The 24,625-nt window shown below is 58.4% G+C and overlaps 2 protein-coding genes across 2 annotated transcripts in view; one reads left to right on the forward strand and one right to left on the reverse strand.

Annotated features, from left to right (window-relative positions):
- FGR (FGR proto-oncogene, Src family tyrosine kinase) overlaps positions 1-5,369 on the reverse strand; it is a 50,377-nt gene extending 45,008 nt beyond the window's left edge. The window contains exon 1 of the mRNA XM_073317456.1: positions 5,232-5,369. The gene's annotated coding sequence lies outside the window, so the exon portion shown is untranslated. The remainder of the gene's footprint in view (positions 1-5,231) is intronic.
- Positions 5,370-8,777: 3,408 nt separating this feature from the next.
- Positions 8,778-23,296, forward strand: LOC140900350 (digestive cysteine proteinase 1-like). The gene is made up of 11 exons (XM_073317543.1): positions 8,778-8,930; positions 11,773-11,832; positions 13,887-13,979; positions 14,710-14,882; positions 16,693-16,936; positions 18,140-18,335; positions 19,056-19,249; positions 20,281-20,372; positions 20,821-20,982; positions 21,654-21,843; positions 22,673-23,296. Exons 1-11 carry the CDS (start codon positions 8,879-8,881, stop codon positions 22,858-22,860), a joined length of 1,644 nt encoding a protein of 547 aa, XP_073173644.1. The 5' UTR covers positions 8,778-8,878; the 3' UTR covers positions 22,861-23,296.
- Positions 23,297-24,625: the final 1,329 nt, after the last annotated feature.

The following is a 24,625-nucleotide window of genomic DNA, read 5'->3' on the forward strand; positions in this document are numbered from 1 at the left end:
GGAGAGAGGCTATACAAAGGGGACTCACTGCTTAAGGGGACTTACAGGATGCAGATCCTTGGGCTGGTTCTCAGCACAGTGGGGGTGGGGTGATACCACTCAGAGAGGGCATGGAAAACAAGACCTTCATTGCACAATACAACCATCACCATCACAAATCAGTATTGCATCTTTCCCCCAGAAGAATCTCAACTCGCTTTGTAGGCCCATCTCTGCACTGCAGCCACTTCTGGGGTGGAATGCAGCTGTTCTGTGTTAGCAGCCAGACAATGGTTATCTCTGGAGGGGAAGTGCAAAAGGATTTCCTTCGCCAGGACAGCAGTGGGAAGGTAGGTGTTTAACCTCAGCCCTGACCAGTTTCACACCTCTGCAGGAAGTGCTTCTGGGGTTCTGATGAGTGCAAGGCCCCCAGGAGCCTTTTTGCACAGCTCTCTCCAAAGGCCTCGGGCAGCACAGCAGCCCCTGGACGGTTCAGAACCTGCCCGGAAGGAAGGACGCCACCGGCTGAATTGCCACCAGCGCTCCCCACGGCACCAAGGTTCAACCCGGCAGGTTCCCGGTCAGGCCCAGCTCTGCTCAGTGCCTGGGAGCTGGGACAGTCACAGCCCACCGTGCTGATGCCTGGATGCTGGAGAAAACCAGTGACAACACCAAGGCTGGAGAAAACCAGTGAAAACCTCAGAGGCACTTCTGCAGAGGTGTGAAGCTGGTCAGAGCTGCGATTCAGTAACCACTCGGATGCTGGAGAAAACCAGTGAAAACACCCAGGCTGGAGCCCAGAGCTGCACTGCAGCAAACAGCTCCCATCCAGGCAGCCCCAATCTTAGACATGCCGACACCCCGACATAGACACGACCCAAGGACCCCAGCATTAGCAACCCCAGGCTCCAAAACGCCCAATGCCGCACTCAGACGGGAGACCCTGCTGGCTTTAGGGGAGCCACTCTTGAGTTGCGAGGAGAATCAGGCCATTAGAAAACCATCAGAGCCAGGTGTGTCCTATTCCCTGCTCTGCCATTGACTAGCTGTGGGACCTTGGGCAAGTCACGTCCCTCCTCTGTGACTCGGTTTCCCTTCCTGCTCTTTCTCTGTCCTGTCTATTAGATTGTCAGCTGTTTGGGGAAGGGACTCTTACTATGGGCACGTTATTGCTGTAATGCTTAGGAGCACCAGTGACGGACCAGCCCCCATTGTGCCAGGCGCTGTACATTTTTATTGCTATTAGGTGTATTACGGTAATTCCTAGGCACCTCAGTCATGGACCAAGACCCCGTTGCACTAGGTGCTGCACAAAACACAGCACAAAAAGAAGGGCCCTACCCCCAGGGGCTAGCAGTCGATGCAGTAGGAAACAACGCCCCAGGGATGTGCATGGTGGGGCTCTCTGTGCATAGCTCCCGCCTTCCTTTTGCTCCACTTCCCCCCCCGACCCCCCATTTTTCTGCAGGGGGGCTGTGGGTGGGCCGGTGAGGTCCCCTCTCCGCAGCATTGCCCCATGGCCTGGGCCCGTGTGAAATTCCAGGCAGGCGGTCACACCGCTTGGAGCTGTGATAACTCGAAGGCAGCCCAGCTCCGTTGTGAACTGCGGAGTCAGGGGAAGGGGCAGCTGTCCCACCCAGACCCAGGGGCTGCCCCTTCCCTGGGGTTGCTCCGAACTCACGGTGCCTTGTGGGACAGTCCAGGGAGAACTCTGGAAGGGGCTCTTTTGGGGAGAAGGGGGTTAAGGGAAAGGGCTCCCCACCCCCAGCCCTGCAGGGCTCCTCTGCTCCCAGCAGGAGGAGATTCGAATCACTTGTCTGGGGTGGGTAACTGAAAGAGGTGGCTGGTGCATGACTCCACAGCCGGACTCACCAGGCTCCCTCTTGGAAATAAGGCTCTGCTGACAGCTGGAGGGGCTTTGATCTCTCCTCAAAGATGAACTGCTCACCTGGGGAAACTCTGAGCAGGTGCCCTCACCTGCCTGCACCAGGAACTCCTGAAAGGCCAGGTGCAGTTGTGGAGAGTGCCTGAGCCATGGCTCTCTTCCCCTGTCCCAGATGGGGGCTGTTTGTTTCATTCACTAATAGAATCAACGGAGGAGACAGAGTGGAGCAGGGGGTTGGACTAGATGACCTTCTGGGGTCCCTTCCAACCCTGATATTCTATGATTCTATGATTCTATGGAGACACAAGTCTGATCCCGCTGGCCTTGGGTTATACCCCTGAGTTATACCCGTCTGAGTGAGAAGAGAATCAGGCCATTAGAAAACCATCAGAGGCAGTGTGACCCCCACTGCACTGGGTGACAGGACACCTGAGGCCTATTTCCTGCTCTGCCACTGACTAGCTGAGTGACCTTAGACAAGTCACTTCCCCGCTCTGTGCCTCAGTTTCCCCTCCTCCTCTTTGTCTGTCTGGCCTATTTAGATTGTCAGCAGTTTGGAGCAGGGGCACTAACTATGGGCACATACAGTGCCTAGCACCCTGATCTATATTATGTCCTAATCTGCTCCCCAATACTGCAGTAATGGGGGTAACTCACACGCTTAAATATATTCAGCTTCACTACACCCTGGTGTGCTATTAGCCTCATATCACAGCTAGGGAAACAGAGGCACAGAGCAACTAAGTGACTTGCCCAAGGTCAGCAGCAAAGCTGGGTACTGAACCCAGGTTGCCAGAGTCCCAGGTGAGAACACTAACCACTGGACCATCCTTTCTCCTGAGTTCAGCTGGAGCCTCTTGATGGCCACACACAATTACTAATGACAATAGCTCCTAAATCAGTGTTCATAACAAAGGATCCCAAAGCCCTTTGCAACCCAGGCACTCAGGAATCACCCCACATCACTCTGTGACACAGCACCTCGCCCTTTTTAAACTCTGACTGTAGCAGAGGGAAGACGATGCCCAACCCCCTGTAGCCCAAAAGGGGCGGGGATGACTGGGACATCCCGGGGAATGTTATGGGGTGATACGTGAGTTAGACTGCCTTAGACCTCCTCCTACCCACGTGCGGATGGGTAATGGAACTGACCGGCTGTGGACGCACTGGGAGAACAGTCCGAACGCTCATTCTGCCAGCAATGGGGTCAGTTAGGTGCATTGTTTGGCCAGCAGCATGCTCCCGATGTCACCCCATGTTCTGAGCCAGACCTGGTGTAAATGGGCGCTGGGTGCCATGGAGCCATGCTGCTTGACACCAGCCTGGCCTTCTGACTTGGGTGCAGGGGATGTTCCGGTTCCGTCCATAGGGAATAACTGGAGAATAACAGGGCTCAGCCCGAGAGTGTCAGCACGTGTCTCAGGCCAGAGCAGAGGGGCAGCAGGGGGGTCAGGGCACGGCCCAGAGCTCTGTTACTCAGCAGGACACGGTCCGGCGTGCGGACAGAGCTGGGCTTTGAAAAGGAGCCTGCGAGTGGGCCGGGAGCCTGGAGACTTTGGAGGAAGAGGCGTGCAAAGCTCCCCTTGGAAAAGGGCACTTCAGAAAATGCTGAGTCGGGAGAGGCGGGGTGGGCTCAGGGCTAAGGCAGGGACCAGGCCTCCGGAGCAAGTCAGCGAGCTCCGAACAGTTCTACTAGACGAGCTTCATGAGCTCGAATCAGCCTCCCAGCCTGCACCCAGAGCCAAGAGGCCATGGACTAAACTCTGTTTATCCCTAGAGGCGGCACCTCCAGGGCAGGGCGGAGACCCACTGGCAGGACAACATAGGCAAAGCTGCATCCCCTGCTCCGTCCAGCTCCGGTCCCTTCCAGATGTGCTAAACTCCCTGTAAAAACACCCGGGGGCCCTGGGAACCACGGAGTCGGCATGGAAACCCAGGACGATTGGCAGCTGGGCCAGGCTGTGAGCCTTTAGCCGTGCAGGAGAAGGCTTAGGCCTTGTGACTTGAAGGGGATCACAAGCAGGGGCTGCTCACCCCAGTTCTCCCCTTCCAGCACCCCGAGGCCGCTGGGAGGGAATGGGAGTGCGGGGAGGGGAGGGGAGGGGAAGCATTGCAAAACAGAAGTTGGCTGCAGTGTGAACAAACCAAGTCCCTGATTCTGTTTTTGGGCGAGCTGGGGAGAGGAACCTGCTGCTGATCAGCCTGAGGATGCGTGCACTTACCACATTTCCAGCTTCAAAATAACCCCAGTGACCAGCGCTGTATACATCCCCTCCCCCAGCCCAATTCTGGCTGCTGTCTCCCTGTCTGCCGAGACGATCCAGCCTCTGGGACTAGAACACGAGGCGCCGGGGTATTTTCGGCACTAATCAGGTGCTATTTTTTGCACGCCTGGTGGTTATTTTTAGGGGTGCGGTTTAAAGACCTGTATGGCAAATGTGAAGCCGGTGCAAAGAGCCCCAGGACTGCTGCTACCTCATGAGCTCAAAGAGAGGGACTCTGAGCCCGTCCCATAGCCCTCCTGCCTACAGGGGTAGAATCATAGAAGATCAGGGTTGGAAGAGACCGCAGGAGGTATCTAGTCCAACCCCCTGCTCAAAGCAGGACCAACACCAACTAAATCATCCCAGCCAGGGCTTTGTCAAGCTGGACCTTAAAAACCTCTAAGGCAGCTAAAGGTTCCGGATGAGTCCCCCCCCCCCCCGCCTCAGACAGCATTTCTGGAGCATCAGCTTCTGTATTCGCCTCCCTGTTCTACTTCCTGTTACCCCATTACCTCTGTGTCCTGTCCCTTGTTGCGGATGGCTGCCACTCTCCATTGCAGCGGTGCTGCGGCTGTGTATATACCAAGGTGCTGGGATTTGCAAAGGACCCTGAGGCCAAGAATTTCAGACGTGACTAGTGATCTGGGAGGTGCCTGAATTTTTGGGTCCCAACCTGAGTCACTGTAAAGGGACCTGGATTTCCAGAAAGAGCCCTCTGAAAAATCAGCCCCCTCGAAAGGGTCTCCAGCTGGGAGCCCAGAAGCTGAGGCCCCCGAAGTTAGTCAAGGTTGAAAATCTTGGAGCTGCCTGATTCCCCTAGGCACTTTAGCAAAGTGCTGCATGCCCTGAAGCTCCAGTGGACTGCAAGGTGCTCAGCACCTTTGCAAATCAGACCACTTATCAAGGGGCCTCAACAGGGACCAAGGAGTCTGCCACTAGGCCTCTGGGGTTGAAAACCTTGGCCCAGGTTTAGAAAGCGCGTTGGGATTGGAAGGCCTGATAATAAACCTAAGATAGACACTAGAGTGGCTAGAAGAGACCATGAGATCATCTGGTACGACCTTTCGGATAGCAGCACGGGCCAGTTCATTCCACCCACATACCTCTATTGGGAGAGACCAAGGTGCCACCGATGCCCGGCAGCGCACTGCATCTCTTTGTTCAGCAGCAGACCCGTGAGCCTCGGTGGAATGGATAGCAAAGCAGGACCAGCGTCAATGTAGCCCCCATATTCAGCGGCTGGTGTCGTTTTAGCAGGCCTGGAGCTTGGCAGCAGGTCATAGGAGAGATCCCTTCTACTTCATGCCACACAATAGGAAGGGGCTGAACCTTCATTCACACAGGAAGGAGTTTGTGTTGCAACCGAGTTAACAGCTGGGGTGCATTGCAACATCCACTTGCAGGAAGCCTGCGATCTGCTGTGGCAGGGAAGCCATGGGGAAGCGGGGGAAGGTGGGGTTCATTCACCCCCTCCCCCCCCCCACAAGGGCATGGTTGTCTACACACTCAGGTGCTGGCCATGCAAGGTGAACAAGTCTTGCAGAAGGTTAGGCCTTGAGCTTGCAGCTGTGCAATGGCTTGGCACCTCACACCGCTGCTCCAGGACTCGTACAAGTAGGTTGCCACAGCAGGGAGCCAGGGTTTTGCTCGGCTCTGGGTTACACCATACCCAGTGTGGATGAGACGCCACCGGCCTTGCAGGTGCACTGGGTCAGCCAGTTCTCCTAACTCCATCGCACACTCCACAGCTGCCTCCCGGCGACAGCGCAGGGCACTGTGGGAGCAGCTCTCCTGCCGGAGCTGGGAGATCCCGCCGGGCTGGGATGCCCCATGGAAAGCGTTTGGGTGCACGCCAGCTGGTGCTGGAATGCCCGGGGCCCTGAGTCTTCACCGCCCGGCCCTGTGTGCCGGCATTTCCACTGTAAGTGCCATAGGCAGAGCTCACCACGCGCTCTCCCCCAGGGTGGTGCTTTACTCCCCCTATACACGGGCACCGGAGGCTCCACAGCGGCGAATCAGGCCCCACACTTGTGGGTGGCATGGAGCAATGCTGGCTGCAGGAAGGGGTCCCGTGCTGGTGGGGGCGGTGGGATCAGAGGGCCCAGCTGATCCCAGCCCTTTGTCCGAGACGAGTCCCTACGCTAATTTAGTGCCCAGTGGCATCACCCTCTCCCCAAAGCAGCTCTGAGGCCCTGTGTTTTCGATCAGCCCAGGCCAGGATTAGCTTTAACCCAAGCCAGGGGATGAGGCTTTGTGGCTACAGCATGTCCTAAGAAGAGCCATGTGCCTTCATTCCAGTACAGCACCTGCAGCTGCCGCGAGGCAGCACCCCAAGGACGACCCACCCGGTGTTTGCGACTGAGCAGGTGCTAGTCTCCTGTCCCCGTCAGCACTGTCCGGTGCCCCCAGCAGGCCCGGAGCCGGTTTGTGAAGGGCGTGGGAAGCGTCTGAGATGAAGAGGTGCTATTGTAGCCAGCAGATCCCTTCGCGCCGGCCTCTCCAGGCTCCTGCTGAGCTCTGGGGGGATTCTGGCTCTTCGGCACCGGGAACAAACCCTGCCTGGCTGCCCGTCTGTGACTGGGGGCAGCACTGGTCAGTGAGCCACAGAGGACTGCCTGGAGGACTGCCTAGCTGGGGAAGTGTGCGTAGAGCAGGAACCCAGCTAACCACTTGCTGCTTCTTATCAGTGTCTGCACAAGATTGAGGAGAGGAGGGTGCATTTCCACCTCAGACACTTGCATGAGACCCAGGGCCGAGGCTGGCCTAGCTTCCTCATTCAGCCTCGGCTCTGGTGACAACACCAGAGTGCTGAGGGGCTGCAGCCTGGCTCAGGGGGAGCATGTCAGGGAGGAGGCAAAAGGCAAGAGCCCAGTTGCACTAACCACCTCCCAGCAGAGTTCTTGCACCAGGGCCGTGTGATCTGTGGTGGGCGGCAGCTGGGCTTAAGGGACTGAAAGGTCTTTGGGAGTTCAGCAGGGAGCTATGGGACCCGTTGGGCGTGACACGTGGTGGCCAGCAGCTTTCAGCTTCGCGGGGTCACTCCCAGCTGGCCTGGCACACCCAGCGAGGGCTCACTCGGCCTTTTCATAGGGCAAAGAGGGATATGGCTGCTCCCAGGTGGAGCTGGGGATGCGGGTGTTGCAGGGGTCCCGACTCAGACCCAGACAGAAGGCTGGCACATTCACCAAGGGGCTTGGCTACATTCAGAGGCCACGAGCTACTGGGCAGATGGTACCCACTCGGCACTGCCAAGGGGGGAAGTGGCCAAGGGAGGACAGCCTTCACTCCCACGCCCAGAGAGAGCAGTGATTGGCTGACATTCTGACATCACTGGAGGAATTGCCATGTCCACCCAATCAGAAGAGAGCAACTGGCCATTGTTGTCCCCTTTGGGTCTGGATGTGCTACTGTGCCTCAGTTTCCCTCTGGCTGGCCGCAAGAAAGTGAGCTCTTTACTCCAGCTGCAATGACTTCAGTCCTGGCCCCCAGCGTTGGGGAGGGAGAAGCTCATTTGTGAAGCCAGGAGCACTTGCCCAGTTGATGACCGTCATGCAGACCCCCACACAGCTGCCATTCCAATGCCAGGCGCCCTCTTGGTTTATTAACACAAAGGAGCGTTAAGTCTTTTTCGTCCCTGCTCGCCGTGTCCTTTCTGGCCCTTTCGCGGGACACACGCATCACCCCGATCTTGGGGCTGTGATGCCTCTCCCCACCCCAGTCCCCTGCTGGTCTGGGTCCTGCCCAGCTCTGCACAGGCAAACAGGCTCCACGCTCTTTCCCCTCTGCCAGTCTCTGGAGCGGCCATCCCTGGTCTCTCCTGCACAGAGCCAGACTTGATAGTCCTGCCTGATTCCTCAGTCGCGGGTTCTCCCTGGCACCTAAGATTCCCACCGGCTGGTCTTCCAGGGTCTGTGTTCCCATAGCAGGCAGCCTAGGCCATGCACATGGGGGGGAGGACAAGTGCTTTGTTGCAAGCTCCTAAGGGGGAGTTGCTGTTTCTGCTGCGCACTCTGCTCTCTCCTTGTCTTCCTTGGCACGCGATGCAGCCCCCTGGGACCCTTCCCCAGCCTACCTGGTCTTGCCTTGGCACAGCAGCTGCGGGGGTCCTAGTTCTGGGCCAGTCCCATTGCCTTTAGTGGCCATATTAATCATCTAGGGTCTCAACTAGTTTTAGTTTGCATTAAAGTCACCCTCCAGCTTGAGTCGCGTCACCTTCACCCAGACCCCACAGAGGGGTTTGAACACCTGACGTGGCAGGTGAAATTCTGATCAGGGAGTAGGGGGAGAAGACCTTAGGGACAGGTCTTGGCTGGCTGAAAAAGCAGCTTGAAGCGCCCAGTCGGTCTGACCAAGGCTCTAGGGGCCAGGCTGGCTGGCCCTGGAGCTGATCGGCCCACGTGCCGAAATGAGCCCGCTGTAAGAGACGCCTGGCTCAGCTCAGAGGCAGGAAAGGCTCCACGGGGCTGCACTCCACTCTTCGCCCTGCCTGAGTAGGATCTGTTCTCGCCCTTTCATTTCACCTCCCCGCTCCTCCCTCTTTTGCCAGATCCACCCTTCCCAGCACTGGAGGCACCAGCAAATGAGCTGTCTGCAAAGACATGCTCAGGCTCCTTCCCCTCCTCTGGGCAGGGTCTGGCTGTGGCATTGGATCCCCGAGTTCCTGGTCTTGCCGGCACTGTTTAAAGGTGGTGCTCGGAGCTGCTGCTCAGACGGCTGCAGCCCAGGGCAGGTCGAGCAGGGAGCTGCGAGGATGGGGGCGCTCCAGTGGGTTCTGCTCTTCGCACTGTGGAGCTCGGTCGCAGGTGAGTCTGTCTCTCCAGCCCGCTGAGCCGGGGAGAGTAGAGCTCCCGCATCTCCGAGGGATGCTGTTACAGAGAGAACGTTTGCTCCCGGCCAAGTGAGAGCCGATGGAAAGCAACAGGTGATGGGAGCAGGGGAACCGGTAGGGCGACCTGAGGGCCTCTCCTCCGCCTGCTTGGGAGGAAGGGAGGACTGAGACTGAGGCTTCCTCCGTGACCTTTGGGCAAGTCACTTCCCCTTGCTGGACCTCAGTTTCCCCAGGAGAGAACCATACTGACCATCCACGCCAGGGAAAGGGGGTGTGAGGCTATGCTCACAAGTGTCAGTGAAGCGCTTGGAGAGCCTCCGCTGGATGGGGCAGCGTAGCTGGGACGCTTGGCTCTGCCCAGTGAAATGCGGCCGGACAAGCTGGACTGGATGGTTAGTTCTCAACTGGGACCACTGGCTCCTGCAAGCCACAGACTGGATGGTCCTCAGCCTTATGCCCTGTACAGCAGTGCTGGAGTAGGGGGAACACAGCAGGCGGGGGGCAGCCGTGTAGGGGCAGAGGGGGCTGAATTAGGCATGGGAGCAGGGACCGCCGTGAAACGTCGCTGGCGTTCCAGGGGGAATCCGAGATTAACCTAAAAGCAAACCGGTGTGGCCGGGCGCCCTCTGGGTGGGAGCTGACCCCCCTTTTCTGGGAGGCACGTGCTCTGTAGTGCAGCAGCAGCTTGCCCGGACGCTGTGGCTGCAGCCTGGCATTAGCTGCGGCGGTGCTGGCATTCCTACGACGCTCCCTCGCTGTCCGAGCTGGGCCTCTCTTGGGGCATCACCCCCAGGGAGGGCCGTCCGGGGAAAGGCAGCTTCCTTCTTCGGGCTTTGCACCCTCTAGCAGAGGCCGGGGGCCTGCATGATGTGCTAGCCCCTAGGCACTGCTCTTACCCAGGGAAGCGCACAGGGCCGTGGGCTACGTGCCAGCTGCCTTTCCTCTCGGCCCCCCAGCCTCCTTTGGGGGACCAAAGGGTGGAGGGAGCAGTGGGCACCATGGCGTGGCGTTGCTTCCAGACAGGCTGTGGTTACCCCTCCAGTTTAAGGACCTGTCCTCCTCCAAGGAAGATGCTGACATGAGGGAAAAGACGAGCTCCTTAAAACACAGGGTGTGTTAGCTTCATCCTGCGGCTGATGACTAAGCCCCAGCCAAATTGTTGGGGAGCAGAGATCCTGCCTGCACGCCCACATCCCCTAGGGTAAAGCAGGAGAAGCACGTGATGTGTCTTAAACTGTGAGGCTCAAATCCTGACCAGTGCAACCCACAGGCCAACGGTGTAGGCCACAGGACCACACCTTACCAGCCCCCCCTAATGCAACCTGGTGCCACCCAGTGTGGCCAGTGGGAACTGTGGGCACTCATCACTTTTGAGACCCAAGCCCATTTACATAGGTGCCTAAGACTGCATGTAGGAGCTTGGCATCAGGCACTCCCCTGTGGAAATCTTGGCCAAATCTTTCTTTTATCAGCCATGCAGTATGGAGAGAAACTGGCGAGGATCCAGAGGTGGGCCAGGAAGCTGATGGAAGGGATGGAATAAGGCAGCTGAGCAAAGGCTGAAGGAACAGGGCATGCTTAGTTTGGAAAAGAGGAGAGTAAAGGGGGGACATGAGAGTGGTCTTCAAATATTTGAAAGGCTGCCATGAAAAGAGATGGAGGAAAGTTGTTCTCTCTTGCCACAGAGGGCAGGACAAGAGGCTACGGGTTCAAACTATCACAGAGCGGATTTAGATTAGAATCTCAGGAAACACTTCCGGCCTGTAAGGACAGTGGAACCGACACCCTGGGAGGTTGTGGAAGTGCTTTCGGTGGAGGTTTTCCAAAGGAGGCTGGGTAGCCACCTGCCTTGGATGGTTTAGACACCACAAACCCTGCCTCTTGGCAGGGGGTGAGACTAGCTGACCCTGGCGGTCCCTTCTCACCTTGAGTGACTGATGGGGCCTCCCACAAGGACATGCGATCCGCACACCGCCAGTGGATGCAAGTGTTTCCCGGCTGCAGTGAGTTAGGTTGCTCCTCCCACTACAGGACATGGCCCAGGGCCTGTTGGTTTGCCACCTTTATCTTTAGGGTTACCATATTTCAACATTCAAAAAAGAGAACACTCCACGGGGGTGGGATTTGCTCTTGCCCCCCCCAGCCCCGCCCCAACTCCACTCCTTCCCCGCCCCCATTCCAACCCCTTCCCCAAAGTCTCTGCCCCAACTCTGCCCCCTCCCTGCCCCACTAGACCCCTTCCCCAAATCTCCACCCTGGCCCTGCCTCCTCCCCTGAACGTGCCATGTTCCCCCTCCTGCCCCCTCCCTCCCAGCAGCGTGAAACAGCTGTTTCGCGGCGCAAGCGCTGGGCGCTAGGGGGGAAAGTGGGCACTCTCTCGAGTGATCGGCATTCACTTTCTTTCTCAAATGATCAACATTCACTCTCTCTCTTGAATGATCCACTCTTCTTTGGGGAAAAATAATAATGGCAAAATCCCGGACGTTTTTAGATATTTAAAAATGCCTCCTGGACGGCAATTTAAGAACCAAAAAGCCGGACATGTCCGGGAAAATACGGACGTATGGTAACCCTATTTATCTCACCCCACCCCCCGCGCTGGAGTGAGTGCTCCATGCAAACCCACATAGCCATTTCTAGAGCTAAGAACTGTTGTAAACAGGTGCAAATCCACTGAAGTCCATGACATTGCACCCACTTGGCCTAAGTCTGAAACTGGCCCTCAGGTGTAACTGGAGCCCTCCAACAGGGGGAACATGTTGGCTGTGCTGGCAGATCAGGGTCAGCTCTGTACCTCTGTTTTCCTTTGCTTTCAGGAAAAGGCTGCAAACGTTTAAGCACAATCCCTGAATTTGGAGATATCTACCATGTCAAAGGTAACATTCCCTCTGTACAACTCAGGGCCGGATGGGCAGCAAATCAAACCCTCACCCTGCTGTGTGTGTGTGTGTGTAAAACAAACCAGACTGAAGCATACCCTGCCCCTGAGCCAGAAGCTAGGGATAGGCCCTATGATGGGAGTCCTCTGCCCAGCCCGACAGAGCCACGGGTTCGCCCGGTGCAATTGTGCAAAGCTGCGTAGGGCAAATTGCTGCTGAGGTTAATTGAGGCCTTGGATCTGATCTGCCTTCTCGGGAAAAAAAAATAACTGAAGGAGAGCTCAACCCAGTGACTCCATCAACTCCCAGCTCTACTAGTAAACAGAGCTTGGCACACAGCCAGGCTCCGGAGCACCAGGGGCCACATCCTCAGAGGTATTTACGCTCCTAACTTCCAATGGACAGCAGGAAGCTAAGTACGTCTGAGGATCTGGGCCTGCGTCCCTCTCCTGCAGGCTTCCAGTTTGGCTGGTCTCCTCAGACTGGAAGCTCCTGGGGCAGGGACTGTGTTTTCCTGGCTGTGTGGGGCCAGCGCCCAGCACACTGTGGGTGTGCAACTGACAAACAAAAGAATGATAATGATTGTTCTCGACTCAATGCAGAAGAATGTCTTGACTCTGGGCCTCTGAGGTGAGTCTGTGGCTTTTTCCTGGGATGAAACAGTGGCGTGGCTTTTGGCAAGCCGGCTGTACGTTGCCTGCACAAACCCTCTTCAACAACAACAACAAAGCTGCAGTTTAATGTCTAGCTTCCTATGATTATCCCTCCAACGACAGAGCCTGGCCTTTCGACACACGCACCGATCGCTCGCGGCGAGAGCCTCCCACAGAGTGCTTGCTCTGGATAAACTCGTGCAGCAATTACAAGCCCAAGAAACCAAGGGTGTGAGTTGGCAGCACTGGATGGGGCCTCTCTAATGTTCGCTTAGCCTGTCTTTGAGGCATGGGCCTCGCTTAATCCATGCCCAGGATTCTGTGTTGTGCTGGGCCTGGAGGAACTTGAGTGGCCTTCAGAGCCCCTAGGAACCATCCATGAGCTCGGCGCCATCGACAGCTTAGCCCAGGGGTGTCTCTGAACCCCAGGGAGTGAGAGCCGGCTCCAGCACTGGCAGGAAATGCTCTGCCCCAGATTAGAGCCCTCTAGTCTCATTCCCATGTTCACAGAGATAAACCCGACGGAAGCGTGCACCTCCCCAGAGCTGCACCCTCAGGGTAGCTAGCCCCTGCTGCGGCTGTGCTCTGGTTTCAGTGCATGAGGCCAGAGCTAGCCTGAGGGTTTCTTTGCCAGCTCAAAGCGTAGCCATATACCCAACGGGTTTGGCGCGTAGGAGCTTCCTCTGGGTGATCTGGCAAATCCACCCACCACAGCTTAGGGCAGTGGGGCCCAAACTTTTCCTGTCGCACCCTCTCTTACCAGTAATGAACTCTGTCCGCCCCCCCACCCCCATTACTGCACAGCCAAGGCTTCCTCACCAGAGCCACATGGTTGAAGGTGGAGTTGGGGGCAGAGCTGGCGGGGCGGGGAGCTGGGGCGAGAGGTGGAGAGGGAATGAGGGGAAGAGCTGGGCTGGGGTTGGAACTGGTCTGGGGGCAGAGTGGGGCAGGGTGGTGCTCCCTCCCTGCTCCCCAGGGGTGCTGGCCCAGGCCCCGCCACAAATGCCCTGAACATTTCTCCGTGCACCCCTAGGCGGGTGCACCCCACAGTTTGGGGACCACTGGCTTAGGGCAGTGGGGACAGCTGGTCGGAGGCTTGCACTAGTTTATGGCAATCCTCAGCCACATGTGAGAAGAGCGCTGGCCTCCTGCACCTTCCAGAACTCAGCACTTTACGCGAAGCTCCCTCCAAGCACCGAATCCAGAGAGCACCAAAGCGAGCTGCGCACGCCTGTGCTTTCGAGCTGTACCTCAGGACGACAGGCTCACCCTTGTCTCCCGGGTTGGCTGAACGGGCTGGTTCGAAGTCTGCGTTCTCCCAGGGAATCTCCGCGAACTACAGATGGGCCCTTGTCCCAAGCAAAAGACACTGACTAACCTGTCACTCGTATGCTGCAGGAGTCATCAGCCTGCCTTACGCCGAAATCGAGGAGCCCTTCGAAGCCTGGTACAACCTGACCGGAGGAAAGAGCCGGATCCAGTACTACCACGGTAAGCCGCCGGGGTACTTGTGGGAGGCGGACTAGAGAGAGTCTCCTGGGGGTCTGTAGAGCAGGATGTGCCTCTGGGTGGTTCACGTGCCAGTCTGGGGTGACACCATCTCCTGCTCTTGCAAGGGGCTTGCTCAGGAGCTGCAGCCGCTGGTGAAGAAGCCGAGGCTGAGAACTTCTGCGGGGTTCCTGGTGTCAGCAAGTGATCCGCGGAAGGCCCCGTTCTGAAAGGCGCAGAAAGCGCTGTGCTGCCCAGGACTTCCGCTGGGAGCCGAGAGCTCGGCAGCACCGGGAGACACTCAGCCACTTGCACGACCAGACCCTGATTTACTTAGTGTGTGTAGGCCACAGGGCCACGAATGGCTCTTCTCTGGAAGGCCACCCTGCAGAGCTCAGTCCCGCTATCGGTCAGGCATGGGTTGCCTCTGCTTGGATTCGCTACAGTGGGGAGCAATGTGGACGTCACGCACCAAGGATAATAAAATCCCTGTTGCGGTGGAAGTGCAGGGTCCACGTGACATTTCCTATTGTCACCTGCATGCCGTGCCTGGCTCTCCCAGACCCAACGACCATGCCTGTGGCTCAGGGAAGCATGGCATCTGCTATCCTGGGGCGGGGGGAAGCAGGAGCCTACCCCCTCAGTCTGTGCTCTGTGGGAGGAGGACGGAGAATGCTTAAGAGCAGCCCTGCGTAGAAAATGGCTGCCTCTATTTTCTCTTCCTACCTTGCAGGGCAGGTGATAACTTACCAGTTGGGATCGGTGAAGCCGTACGGTACCAGCTACAAGATTACGCCGGAAACTACTGAGATGGAAATGAACATCGTGAAGTGCTTCCAGATCAACGGCACGAAAGAGAAGCTTATCAAGCCACAGAGCGTCTTTCCCCACACACATGGCTTCAAGGTGAGCCCCTTCTACCGGGGATCTGGGCAGGATGGGGGAGGAGTGCAGGACCCCAGGCACTGGGCCAGACCCTCAGCTGGCATGACTCTGACGCCAGACCCTCAGACTGACAGCAGCTTGGCTGGGACAGAGCAGCGATTGGGTTCGTTGTAGCTGGGAGAACCGTCAGGCCCATTCTGATCTCCAGTCCGTGTGGCATTGTAGACAGCGCCTGACAGTTGGCCTGGACACGCGCTGCAGGCCTCCTCCTTACAGGTATGTGGGAAGCTGCAGACAGTTGTTCCATAGCTTATCGGTAAATGCCAAGTCTCTGTCTCCTTGCTTGAGTCCCTGTGTCTTTCAGTGTTCTTCCTGGCCTCTCCTGGCTGGTGAAGGTTCATGCATACACCTTGTGTAGCTGTCCAGATCCCCGCTGTGGGGTGCAGCTGGGAAGGTGCACTGTTACAGCTCCCCAATTCTCTCTCCCAATACTTGGAGCAGTTTAGAGCAGCCTCGGGGCTGCTCTAGCCCTAGCTGAATATCTCTGGAGATATTCCAAGTAGAGATTCGTGGCGTTTTACACTCCTCTCCATCCCCTGCTGAGAGCCAGGAAGCATAAGACCCGGAGAACCCATTCCATGCCCTCTGGGGGAGCCCTGTGTCTAAGCAGCACAAAAATAGAACAGCAAGCCAAGGAGTCCAGGGTAGCTTTGTTAGCGGTGTCAGAAATGGACGGCCCCAATCAGAGCAGGGGGTTTGCCTGGCCAGCCAGACCCTGCAGAAGGAGGTGAACCTGGGAAGGAGGCACCAGTGCTGGCCAAGAATCTCTTCTCCTTTCCCAACCCTGGGAGATTTGTTGCAACTAGTCCTTACTACAACGAGGTGGCAGCTTGGGCGAGCCCGTGTGGTGACTCAGCTGCCCACTACCGAGAGATCCCCGTTGTGGGCGTTGGGCAAAGTTGCTTTCATGTGTCCTGGACTCTGAATGAAAACTGAAATCTGCTTCGCCCGGATGATAATTTGGTAATGGCTGTTTAAAAGGCCTTGGGCATATGGGGAAAACTCACCAATATACTGCTACTTGCTTAACGCAGCTCCCTGGGGAGCGGGGCTGTGGAAAGATTCAAGCTCGTACTCAGACTGGGAGTTCTTCCGAGCGAGGCCCATCTCCTTGTGATGCAATGCCTAGCACGGTGGCACCCTGATGCTTGACTGGAGCCACTGGGTGCTACAGGAATACAAGGGCAAATAACACAGCTGCTCGCTGTATGTATTCAGAAGCCGCGTTGAATGAACCAAAGCTTGCGGAGGGCATAGCCAGAGGTAGACAAGGGAGGACTGGGTTGGAAGGGAGGACGGGGGAGGGGTCGTCCTGGGGATCTTCGAAGCCAGAAGGACTTTTCTGATGGTGGCTGAGGAGTTTTTAGCTCCATGAATGAAGGATGCGGGCACAGGAAGCGCTCTGGGTGGCCTAGAGAAATTATTTGTTATGTAGGATGGTAGCAGCTGACCTAGGAGCTCCAGTCACGGACCAGGGCCCAACTGCGCTAGGTGCAGGACAGACACCAAACAAGAGACAATTCCTGCCCCAAGAGCCTAACTAAACTTTCCTCTCTGGGGATGGGGCAAGGAGATGGGTCTGCAGCTGGTGCCTAGCCCCACAACCTCCATGTGCTGGGCGGCGTCTGCTAAGGCAAGGCTCGGGGCTGGATTAGCACCAGCTGCCTCGGGGCGGGAAAGAGGTGCCGTGGGCAGCGTGGGCCAGTCTCACCAGCAGAGCGCTGGAAGAACCACGGGGCCTAACTCCGGCTACCCTCCGTTGCCGCCCCAGTTCCTGCGGGAGGAGTACTTCAAAGGGCAGTACTGCAGCGTGTGGCAGGACATGTCCAACTGGGGCAAGAAGAAGAACGTCTACACCTTGTGGGTGACCAACACCAGCTGCGGCTGGTCGCCCGTCCACTACGAGATGCGGGGTTACAACAGCGTGCTGGGCTCCCACTACGACAAGTACGAGATCGACTACAGCGACTTCAGCCACAGCTACCCGGCCTCTGCCTTCAACCTCCCCACCAACGGTAAGATGGGCCTGGTGGGCCCTCTCCATCCCTGGGCCAGCATTTATCCATGCCCGAGACAAGCCTCGCCCTCTTCTCTGTACTCCAAAAGCACTCAGCCGGGAGCAGGGTCCCTTCGCGCTAGGGGCCGCACCAAGACGCACGCAGAGACCAGCCTGGCCCCGACGGGGACGTAGACAAAGGGCGGGAGGAAGGGATCCGAGCTGAGGATTAGGAACCGAGGCACAGCGGGAGGATGTGGTCCGCCCCAGGCCATCTGTGGCAGAGTCAGGAATTGACCTCACGAAGCCCAGGGCAGAGAGGAAGGGGTGGGTGGTGCCCTGCGTCCTGTTGCCGTGGGAGGTGCCCAGAAGCAGCCGTGAAACTATTTCGACAGAGCCACTCAGGGGCGGGGCAGGGAAACTAGCCCCCGCACCCATCTCCAGCTCCAAACAGACGTTGAGCAAGGGCAGCTCAGCCCCGTGGGCTGGAGAAATGTTGGAGACAAATGGGCTGGGGGCCGCCGCCTGCTCTCAGATGTTTCCCCTGGTGGCTGGCTCCGGACCCAGCTGCTAAGCCAGCTTGGGGGATAAGGTTCGCAGCTGATCCGGGCCTCTCTGCAAGGTAGCCCAGTTCTGTGGAAGCCCTGCTGGCATAGCAAGGCTCTTGGCATCTGGAAGGCCCAAGATCCCGTGCCGAGTGTTGATGCCAATGTCTTCTCTTTGCCTCCAACCCTGAGGCCAGCCAAGGGAGAAGGGGAGGTCGGGCAGGCCCATGGGAGGCCAAACCAGCCTGTGCCTGCTAGGAAAGAGGAGTGGGAAGCTGCCACAGTCAGGATAGAGAGAGGAGGGGATCTCCCAGCTCCTTGGGGCGAGGCGGGGAAGGGATCTAATGATCACTGTAGAGCTGCGGCAGCAGGGCGTTGCCCGCTTCCGCCTGGGCACTGAGCAGTGAATGTGGCACTAGCATTGGGGGGGGGGCCGGCAGCCTCGTCTGACCCAGCCCTGCTGACCTGCATTTTCGAAGGGAGTGAGGAACAGTCCATGGGAAAAGCATCCTGCAGAGAGGCAAAGCCCCATGCAGGTTGGGCAGCTGGGAGAGCTTTGGTCCACCCACCCCTGCAGGCATCAGAGCACTCACTGAAGCCCCTGTATGGGTTGCCCCTAACCGGGCGGGGGAGCGAGGGGAGTCTGGGGGTGACGGCTGCCTGTGCTTGTGCCCAAGGAACGAAGTCCTGTGGGGAGCTCCCCGGGTTGGGAGCAGAGCGCTGGATCCTGGCCAACCCCATGCAGGACTTTGTGGGGCAGCAGGAGGACCGGTCCCACCAGGTATTCCACCACTACCGGAAGGCGTTCGGGAAGAGCTATGGCAGCGAGCAGGAGATGGAGCACAGGACACACACCTTCACCCACAACATGCGGTACAGGGCTGCCTGGGGGCAGCGGGGGCTCTGGGGTCACGGAGGAGGAGGAGGAGGGAGCTGGTGCATCGCGTGCTGAAGGAAACGGCATCTCTGCTGGGTCAGGGAGGCTGGAGGGTTCCCCCAGGGAGCTGGGCGGGGGCTCGGCCTTGGCTGCTTGCGGAACGGACCTTCCTGAGCTAGCCTTGTACGTGGCGGAGAACGGCCTGTCCACAACGCCAGCAGCACCTGGTCTAGCAGCGGACTCTAGCTAGCGGCTGGAGAATGGAGTCCCGCAGGGCCTGGGGGCACATCTCCTCGCTCCATCAGCGCTCCCTTGGGTCTGCCTCCAGGAGCTGCAATCTCATCTCCTCGGGGTATGTCTACGCAGCAAGCGGGAGCTGGTCTGTTGACTTCCTTTCAGGCTGGCATCCCTTGGTTCCCCCTGTCCCCAACACACAGAACCCTCCTGGGTCGCAGACTGTGGGCACCGGGCATCCCCCAAAGCCGTCTGGCTGCCATTTGAGGCTGCACCAGCCCTCTAAGGGTTAATCTGCTTGCTGCACAGGGGAGGACGCTGTGGGTGTGCCTGGTGGGTAGGGATTCCTTCGCCAGGGCTGTAGAGGTGTGCCACACACCCTGCCCTGTGGCAGGAGCTTCCTATGCCAGGTGGGCAGAGCAGCGCCCAGAAGCCATCGCTGCCTGGCTCCCCCTCTCTTCACGGCACCCATCCCTGCCCAGGTTCATTCACTCCAAGAATCGGGCCAACCTGTCCTACAAGCTGGCTCTGAACCACTTGGCCGACCGCACCCCGGAGGAGATGGCCGTGCTGCGGGGGCGGCTAAAGAGCGGGGCCCCCAACAACGGGCAGCCGTTCCCGTCCGAGGGGTATACTGGCCTCATCCTGCCCGAGAGCCTGGACTGGAGGCTGTACGGTGAGTGGGTTGTTATGTGGCTGCTTCTGGGCAGAAAGCTCCGTCCGGATGGAGCATTTCCTCCTGCCTCCCTTTCCACACCCCGTTGCTACTCACAGGGCTCGAACCCTCGAGGGGCTATATGTCCAGGGTGCGGGGCGCCCCCTGCTGCTGGGGAAGTCAATGGGAGCTGGAATCGCACAGCTCTGCCTGGAAGCCAAAGCCCTGGCTGGGATGATTTAACTGGGAATTGGTCCTGCTTCGAGCAGGGGGTTAGACTAGATGACCTTCAGGGGTCCCTTCCAACCCTGATATTCTATGATTCTATGAAGCCTGGCCTGATGGGTTGTGAGTTGGGACTCCAAAAATCAGAGGCCCCTGAAAAGAAACAACCCCGGGGCGCTTCTGAAGGCTTCGGCCTTACGGGCTGGAGCTGCTGGCATCCCATTGTTACCCAGAGGTCCGTGCAGTGCTGTTCGTGCAAACCCTGGGACAGACAAGCAGGCTGGCCCGGGGCTGGCACCAAACTAAATGCCTCAGGAAGGGATTAACGGGGAACGAATTATACCAAAGCTGGTCTTACTACAGTAGTGCTGCCATCCAGAAGCTGCAGCCCAATTAGCTGAACAGACCGGGGGGTCATTTTTCAGCTCCTATCACAGACTCCCCGTGTGACCGTGGGCAAGTCACCGAGGCGCTGCCTCGGTTTCCCCATCTGTAAAATGGAGCTGGCGATACTTCCCTGCTACACAGGGCCATGCGAGACCTAATTCATGGCTGCTAGTTAGCGCGCGGAGATCCCTGTCGGGGGAGGGGGCTCTGCCAGCACCCAGGCCGGGGTAGCGCCAGGCCCAAGAAGCTAAAACTCCAGTCGCCAGCACTCTACGCCCTGCATTACAGGGGATCGTTGGTAGCTCTTGGGCAGCAAGGGAGGGAGTCAGGCACAGAGGGAACCGGGTGGATTAGAGCTCCCCAGATGGAGATTCCTGGAGGCACCTGCCCCATATGTCTCAGTCCCTGACCCCTCGCTCGCTCCCTCCTTCCCTCCCCAGGCGCCGTGACCCCAGTGAAGGACCAGGCCGTGTGCGGCTCCTGCTGGAGCTTTGCTGTCACCGGGGCAATGGAGGGTGCCCTGTTCCTCAAGGTGAGAGCCCGCCTGCCTCCCAGTGAGGAGATTGCATGCTCTGCTGAGGGCACAACCTGTGTGCCTACATGTCACAGGCAGCCCGTCCGGCTCCCCAGCTGGATGGCGCGTCCACAACAGGGCTTGGCTTGGGAGTGCAGGAGCCACCCTGCAGCAACAAGAGCCCTGCCCCAAGAACACTGGGCAGCCCTGGAACAAGGGTGGGGAGGGGATTGGGGGCGCTCCAGCAGCTGGAGGGGTGGGAATGGTCTTTGTGCTGAATTAGGGAGATCCAGGGATATTGGGGTGACTCCCCACTGCGTGGGCCCCAGGTGGCACAGCTGTAGCTCAAGGCTGGCTGGAGGTGGCGATGGCGGAGCTGGGAACACCCCCTCTAGGCTCATAGCTCCTGATCCAGCCGCCTGGCTGGGACTTTGCAGCTGAGGACCTGGGTTTCCTCCCTCCCCAGACAGGAGTAGTGACTCCGCTGTCCCAGCAAGTCCTGATCGACTGCTCCTGGGGCTTCGGGAACTATGGCTGTGACGGCGGTGAGGAGTGGAGCGCGTACGAGTGGATCAAGAAGCACGGCGGCATCGCCAGCACCGATTCCTATGGCCTGTACAAAGGCCAGGTGAGCGCGGCGCCCTCCGGCTCGGCTGCCGGAGGTGCCCGGGGAGCGGCTCCATTGGCACGGGAGCTCTGATCCCGCTGAACCTCCCTGGTGTGTCCCAGGTCTGTGAGTCAAAAGCAGGTTGCCATGAAGGGGGAGCCTCTGCCTCCAGCAGGGCCGAGACCTCTCGGGGCTTTGGGGCTCTATCCCATGGGGCCGCTCCAGCGACCCCACTTAGAGTCAGTGACTAGGGTGCAGCATCCACGTGGGAAGCAGCCACTGGGACTGCTGATAACATGCCCTTGCTGACCCCAATTACAGCTGCATGGCCCTGCTAAGGCACTAGCCTGGGACTTGGAAGACCTGGGCTCAACTGCTAGCCTGGCAAATCATTTCCCCTTACTCCGTGCCTCAGTTTCCCTGACAGTGCAATGGGGGTGAGACTCCCCTGCCTATCGGGGGTGTCGGGGGGAGGACACAGAGCTGATTGGGGTCATAGAAAGAAAAGAGGGGCATTAAAGCATAGACTGGACATGCCAGCAGCCAGAGACGCTTATGGCTTCCTTCGAGCCCAGGGGGCATCCGCATGTTTGCCTGACCAGCCGAGACACCCTGCTCCTGGGGCCATCGGCCTGGCTCATGCATGCAGGGGTGCAGGAGAGTGGCTGTCATCTCCTTTGTCTGTGTTGCAGAACGGCTTGTGCCATTACAACAAGTCCGAGCTGGTGGGCAAAATGAAAGGCTACGTCAACGTCACCTCGGGTAACATCACGGCCCTGAAAGCTGCCATCTACAAGAATGGCCCCGTGGCCGTCAGCATCGATGCCTCCCGGCGGTCCTTCTCCTTCTACTCCAACGGCGTCTACTATGAACCCAAGTGTGGTGAGTGCGGCCGTTCCCGGCCGATCGGCTCCTGGGATGGCTTTGGATGGCTCTAACCAGGCCCTGGGCAGTTGACTTCTGGCAGCCAAGTCCAGCAATGCTGGGGTGCTGCCAATGAATGCGGTAAACACCATGATTCCACCCGCAATCTGGAGCCCCTCTGGCTTGACAAGTGCGTTGCAGGGGATCTGACACTGGGGGGGCAGCCACGTCTCCTTTCCCAGCTGCATACATTCAGACCAGACAAACAAGCCAGTTCAGCAAGATGTGGGGTTTTCCCTTGGGGTGGTGGGGGGAGGCCCAATGGCTTTGATGAAAGGAAACTAAAGCGGAGGAACCCCTGGCTCAGAGGAGGATGATATTGCCACATGGCAGGGCTTCACCAGAGCCACAAGCTGGCTGGGAGGGTTACAGGTTCAGCCTCCAAAAGGAGCAGCTGGAATAAAACCCAACGGATTTGCTGCCTGCTTACCAGGCTGCACAACAGCATCTGAGAAGCTTGGAGCCACTGCTCAGGAACCTGCCACCAACTCTAGGGTCAGAAACCGCTAACAAGGAGCACTGAAGGCAGGGCAGGGGAGAAAACCGGGCACTGGATGGGGAGCCTGGACTCCTGGTTTCTAGTCCCAGCTCTGCTGTTCATTTGCTAGGTGATTTTGGGCTAGTTACGTAAACCCGGTGCCTCAGGTTACCTGGCCGATAACAACACTTATCCACTGCTGCAGAGTGCTGGGAGACGTGTGGATGAGAAGCTAGGCCCTGGTTCTGTCACTAATGAGCTTGCTAGTGGTATGGTGCCGTCATTTATATTTATTTTTTGCCCCTCTAGGTAACCAGAGAGGTGACCTGGACCACGCGGTCTTGGCTGTCGGCTACGGTGTGCTCCAAGGAGAGCTGTACTGGCTGGTGAAGAACTCCTGGTCCACCTACTGGGGTAACAATGGCTACATCCTCATGTCCATGAAGGACAACAACTGCGGGGTAGCCACGGATGCCACCTACCCCATCCTGGAGTGACCCTGGCGCCAAAACAGGCTGGGGTCACCTACGCCATCCTAGCCCCACCCACAAGGGTTACCAGGCCTGGGCTGTTAGTTTGCAGGCCAGTGTGGATTTCATCCCAGCAGAGACACCCACTTGAGAGCCTAATTCATACCGTCCCCCTGCCTTGGCCCTCGTCGGTAGCAAATCAGCTCCTCGGAACCTCGCAGCACTAAGCCCCTGAGTGAAAAGTAAAAGCAGCCACGCAGGCGGGAGGATGGTGGGAACATACCATAGCAATCAAGGCGGGGTGGTAATTTGGGGAAGGGGAGAGGTGTGAAAAGGGGGGCTGCCTGTACCGAGGGGTGGGAGAGTGCTGTCCCCCTAGGATGGCAGCCTGGCTACGGAGCAGCCCAAAGAAGCCCACGGGGGCGCAGCTGATGTTGCTCTCGCCACTGCTGGCAATAAAGTACCTGGGAAATTGCTGCCTCTCTTTTAAACCAGGTGGGGGGATTAAGGTGCACTTGCTTCACAAGGCGGTTTGGCTTCACATGGCTCTGTGTGTGCTCCCGCCCGCTGCCACCAGGGGCAGGACACCCTGTGCACGCTGCCCCGGCCCCTCCCCTAAGCCAGCAGGTCATAGTCCTCTTCACCCCCAAAGAAAACCTCCTTCTCCCCCAGTACCTGGCTGCGGTGGCTCTTCACAACCAGCTGGGCTCTCCCTGCTCTCCTGGTGCTGGCATGGCCCCCAGGGGCATGCAGGGGTCCTCACTGCTGCAGGGGTGGCTTCCTGCAGTCTATTTGGACTGTTTCCAGTCTATTTGCTGGAAACCCCTCTTGCCCTGAGAATGGCCAGGCCAGAGGCAGCTGATCTTCATTTCCTCCCTGGGGCCAGCCAGCGAGCGAGCTCAGACCTTCTGCCCAGCCAGTCGGCACTAAGGCTCCTCCTGGCCAGGCTCCGGTGGTGCTCACGGCTGGGAGTCCCAGCACTGAGGACCTGCTGCTAAGCCAGGGTGGGAAGTCTCCAAGTGCCACCCATTCAGACAGGGCCCAGCCCCACCAGCCTGCTGCGGGCTTCCCTGCTCTAGGCTGGCAGCCGGGGTTTGAACGGAGCCTCTCCCCTGCTGAGAGAGGAGGGAGTGGGAGGCAGGGGTGGCTCTTTAGACCCAAGTTGCCCCAGTGTGTGTGGGGAGCAGCTGCCCCTTTCCCTGGAACTGAGCTCCCATCCCAGGGCAGCTCCAACGAGGCCTCCCCAGCCTGGGCTGGGGGAGAAGAGCCAGCTGTGGCCTTTGGCCTGGCAAACTGGCTTCATCCCTCCAAGGCTTCGAGGGAGGGTGTCCTAGGAGCACAGGCGACCGCGGCCAGGCAGCTGGGAGAGGCAGGAGAACAGGCACTCTGCGGAGGACAGATGTGGGACAATGCAGTGGCCCCAACACAGACAGCGGAAGGGGAGCCAAACCTTGCGTTTCGGGGCTGGAGCCAGTTTCTAGGTGATTGGGGTCAGGGAGAGACCTACTGCGGGGGGCAGGTTCTCCAACAGCTGCTGCTACTTGGTTCTTACACCTTCCTCTGAGGGGCTGGCCCCTCCCAGAGACTGAATCCTGGCCTAGGAGGGCCTAGAGACTGCTCCAGCATGGTGGGTCCTCCAGGCCTCGCTAGGCCTGCAAACAGCCCCAGAGAAGCCGACCAGACTCTCAGGGCTTGTCTTCCCTGCAGTGCACGTGGGTGGCGCCCCTAACTCGAGTCCCGTCCACGCACAAGAACCCACCCTCCGGGGGTGTAGCTACAGCTCGTGTTAGCA

This window comes from Lepidochelys kempii, chromosome 19, assembly GCF_965140265.1.
Source record: "Lepidochelys kempii isolate rLepKem1 chromosome 19, rLepKem1.hap2, whole genome shotgun sequence".
Classification (NCBI taxonomy): domain Eukaryota; kingdom Metazoa; phylum Chordata; order Testudines; family Cheloniidae; genus Lepidochelys; species Lepidochelys kempii.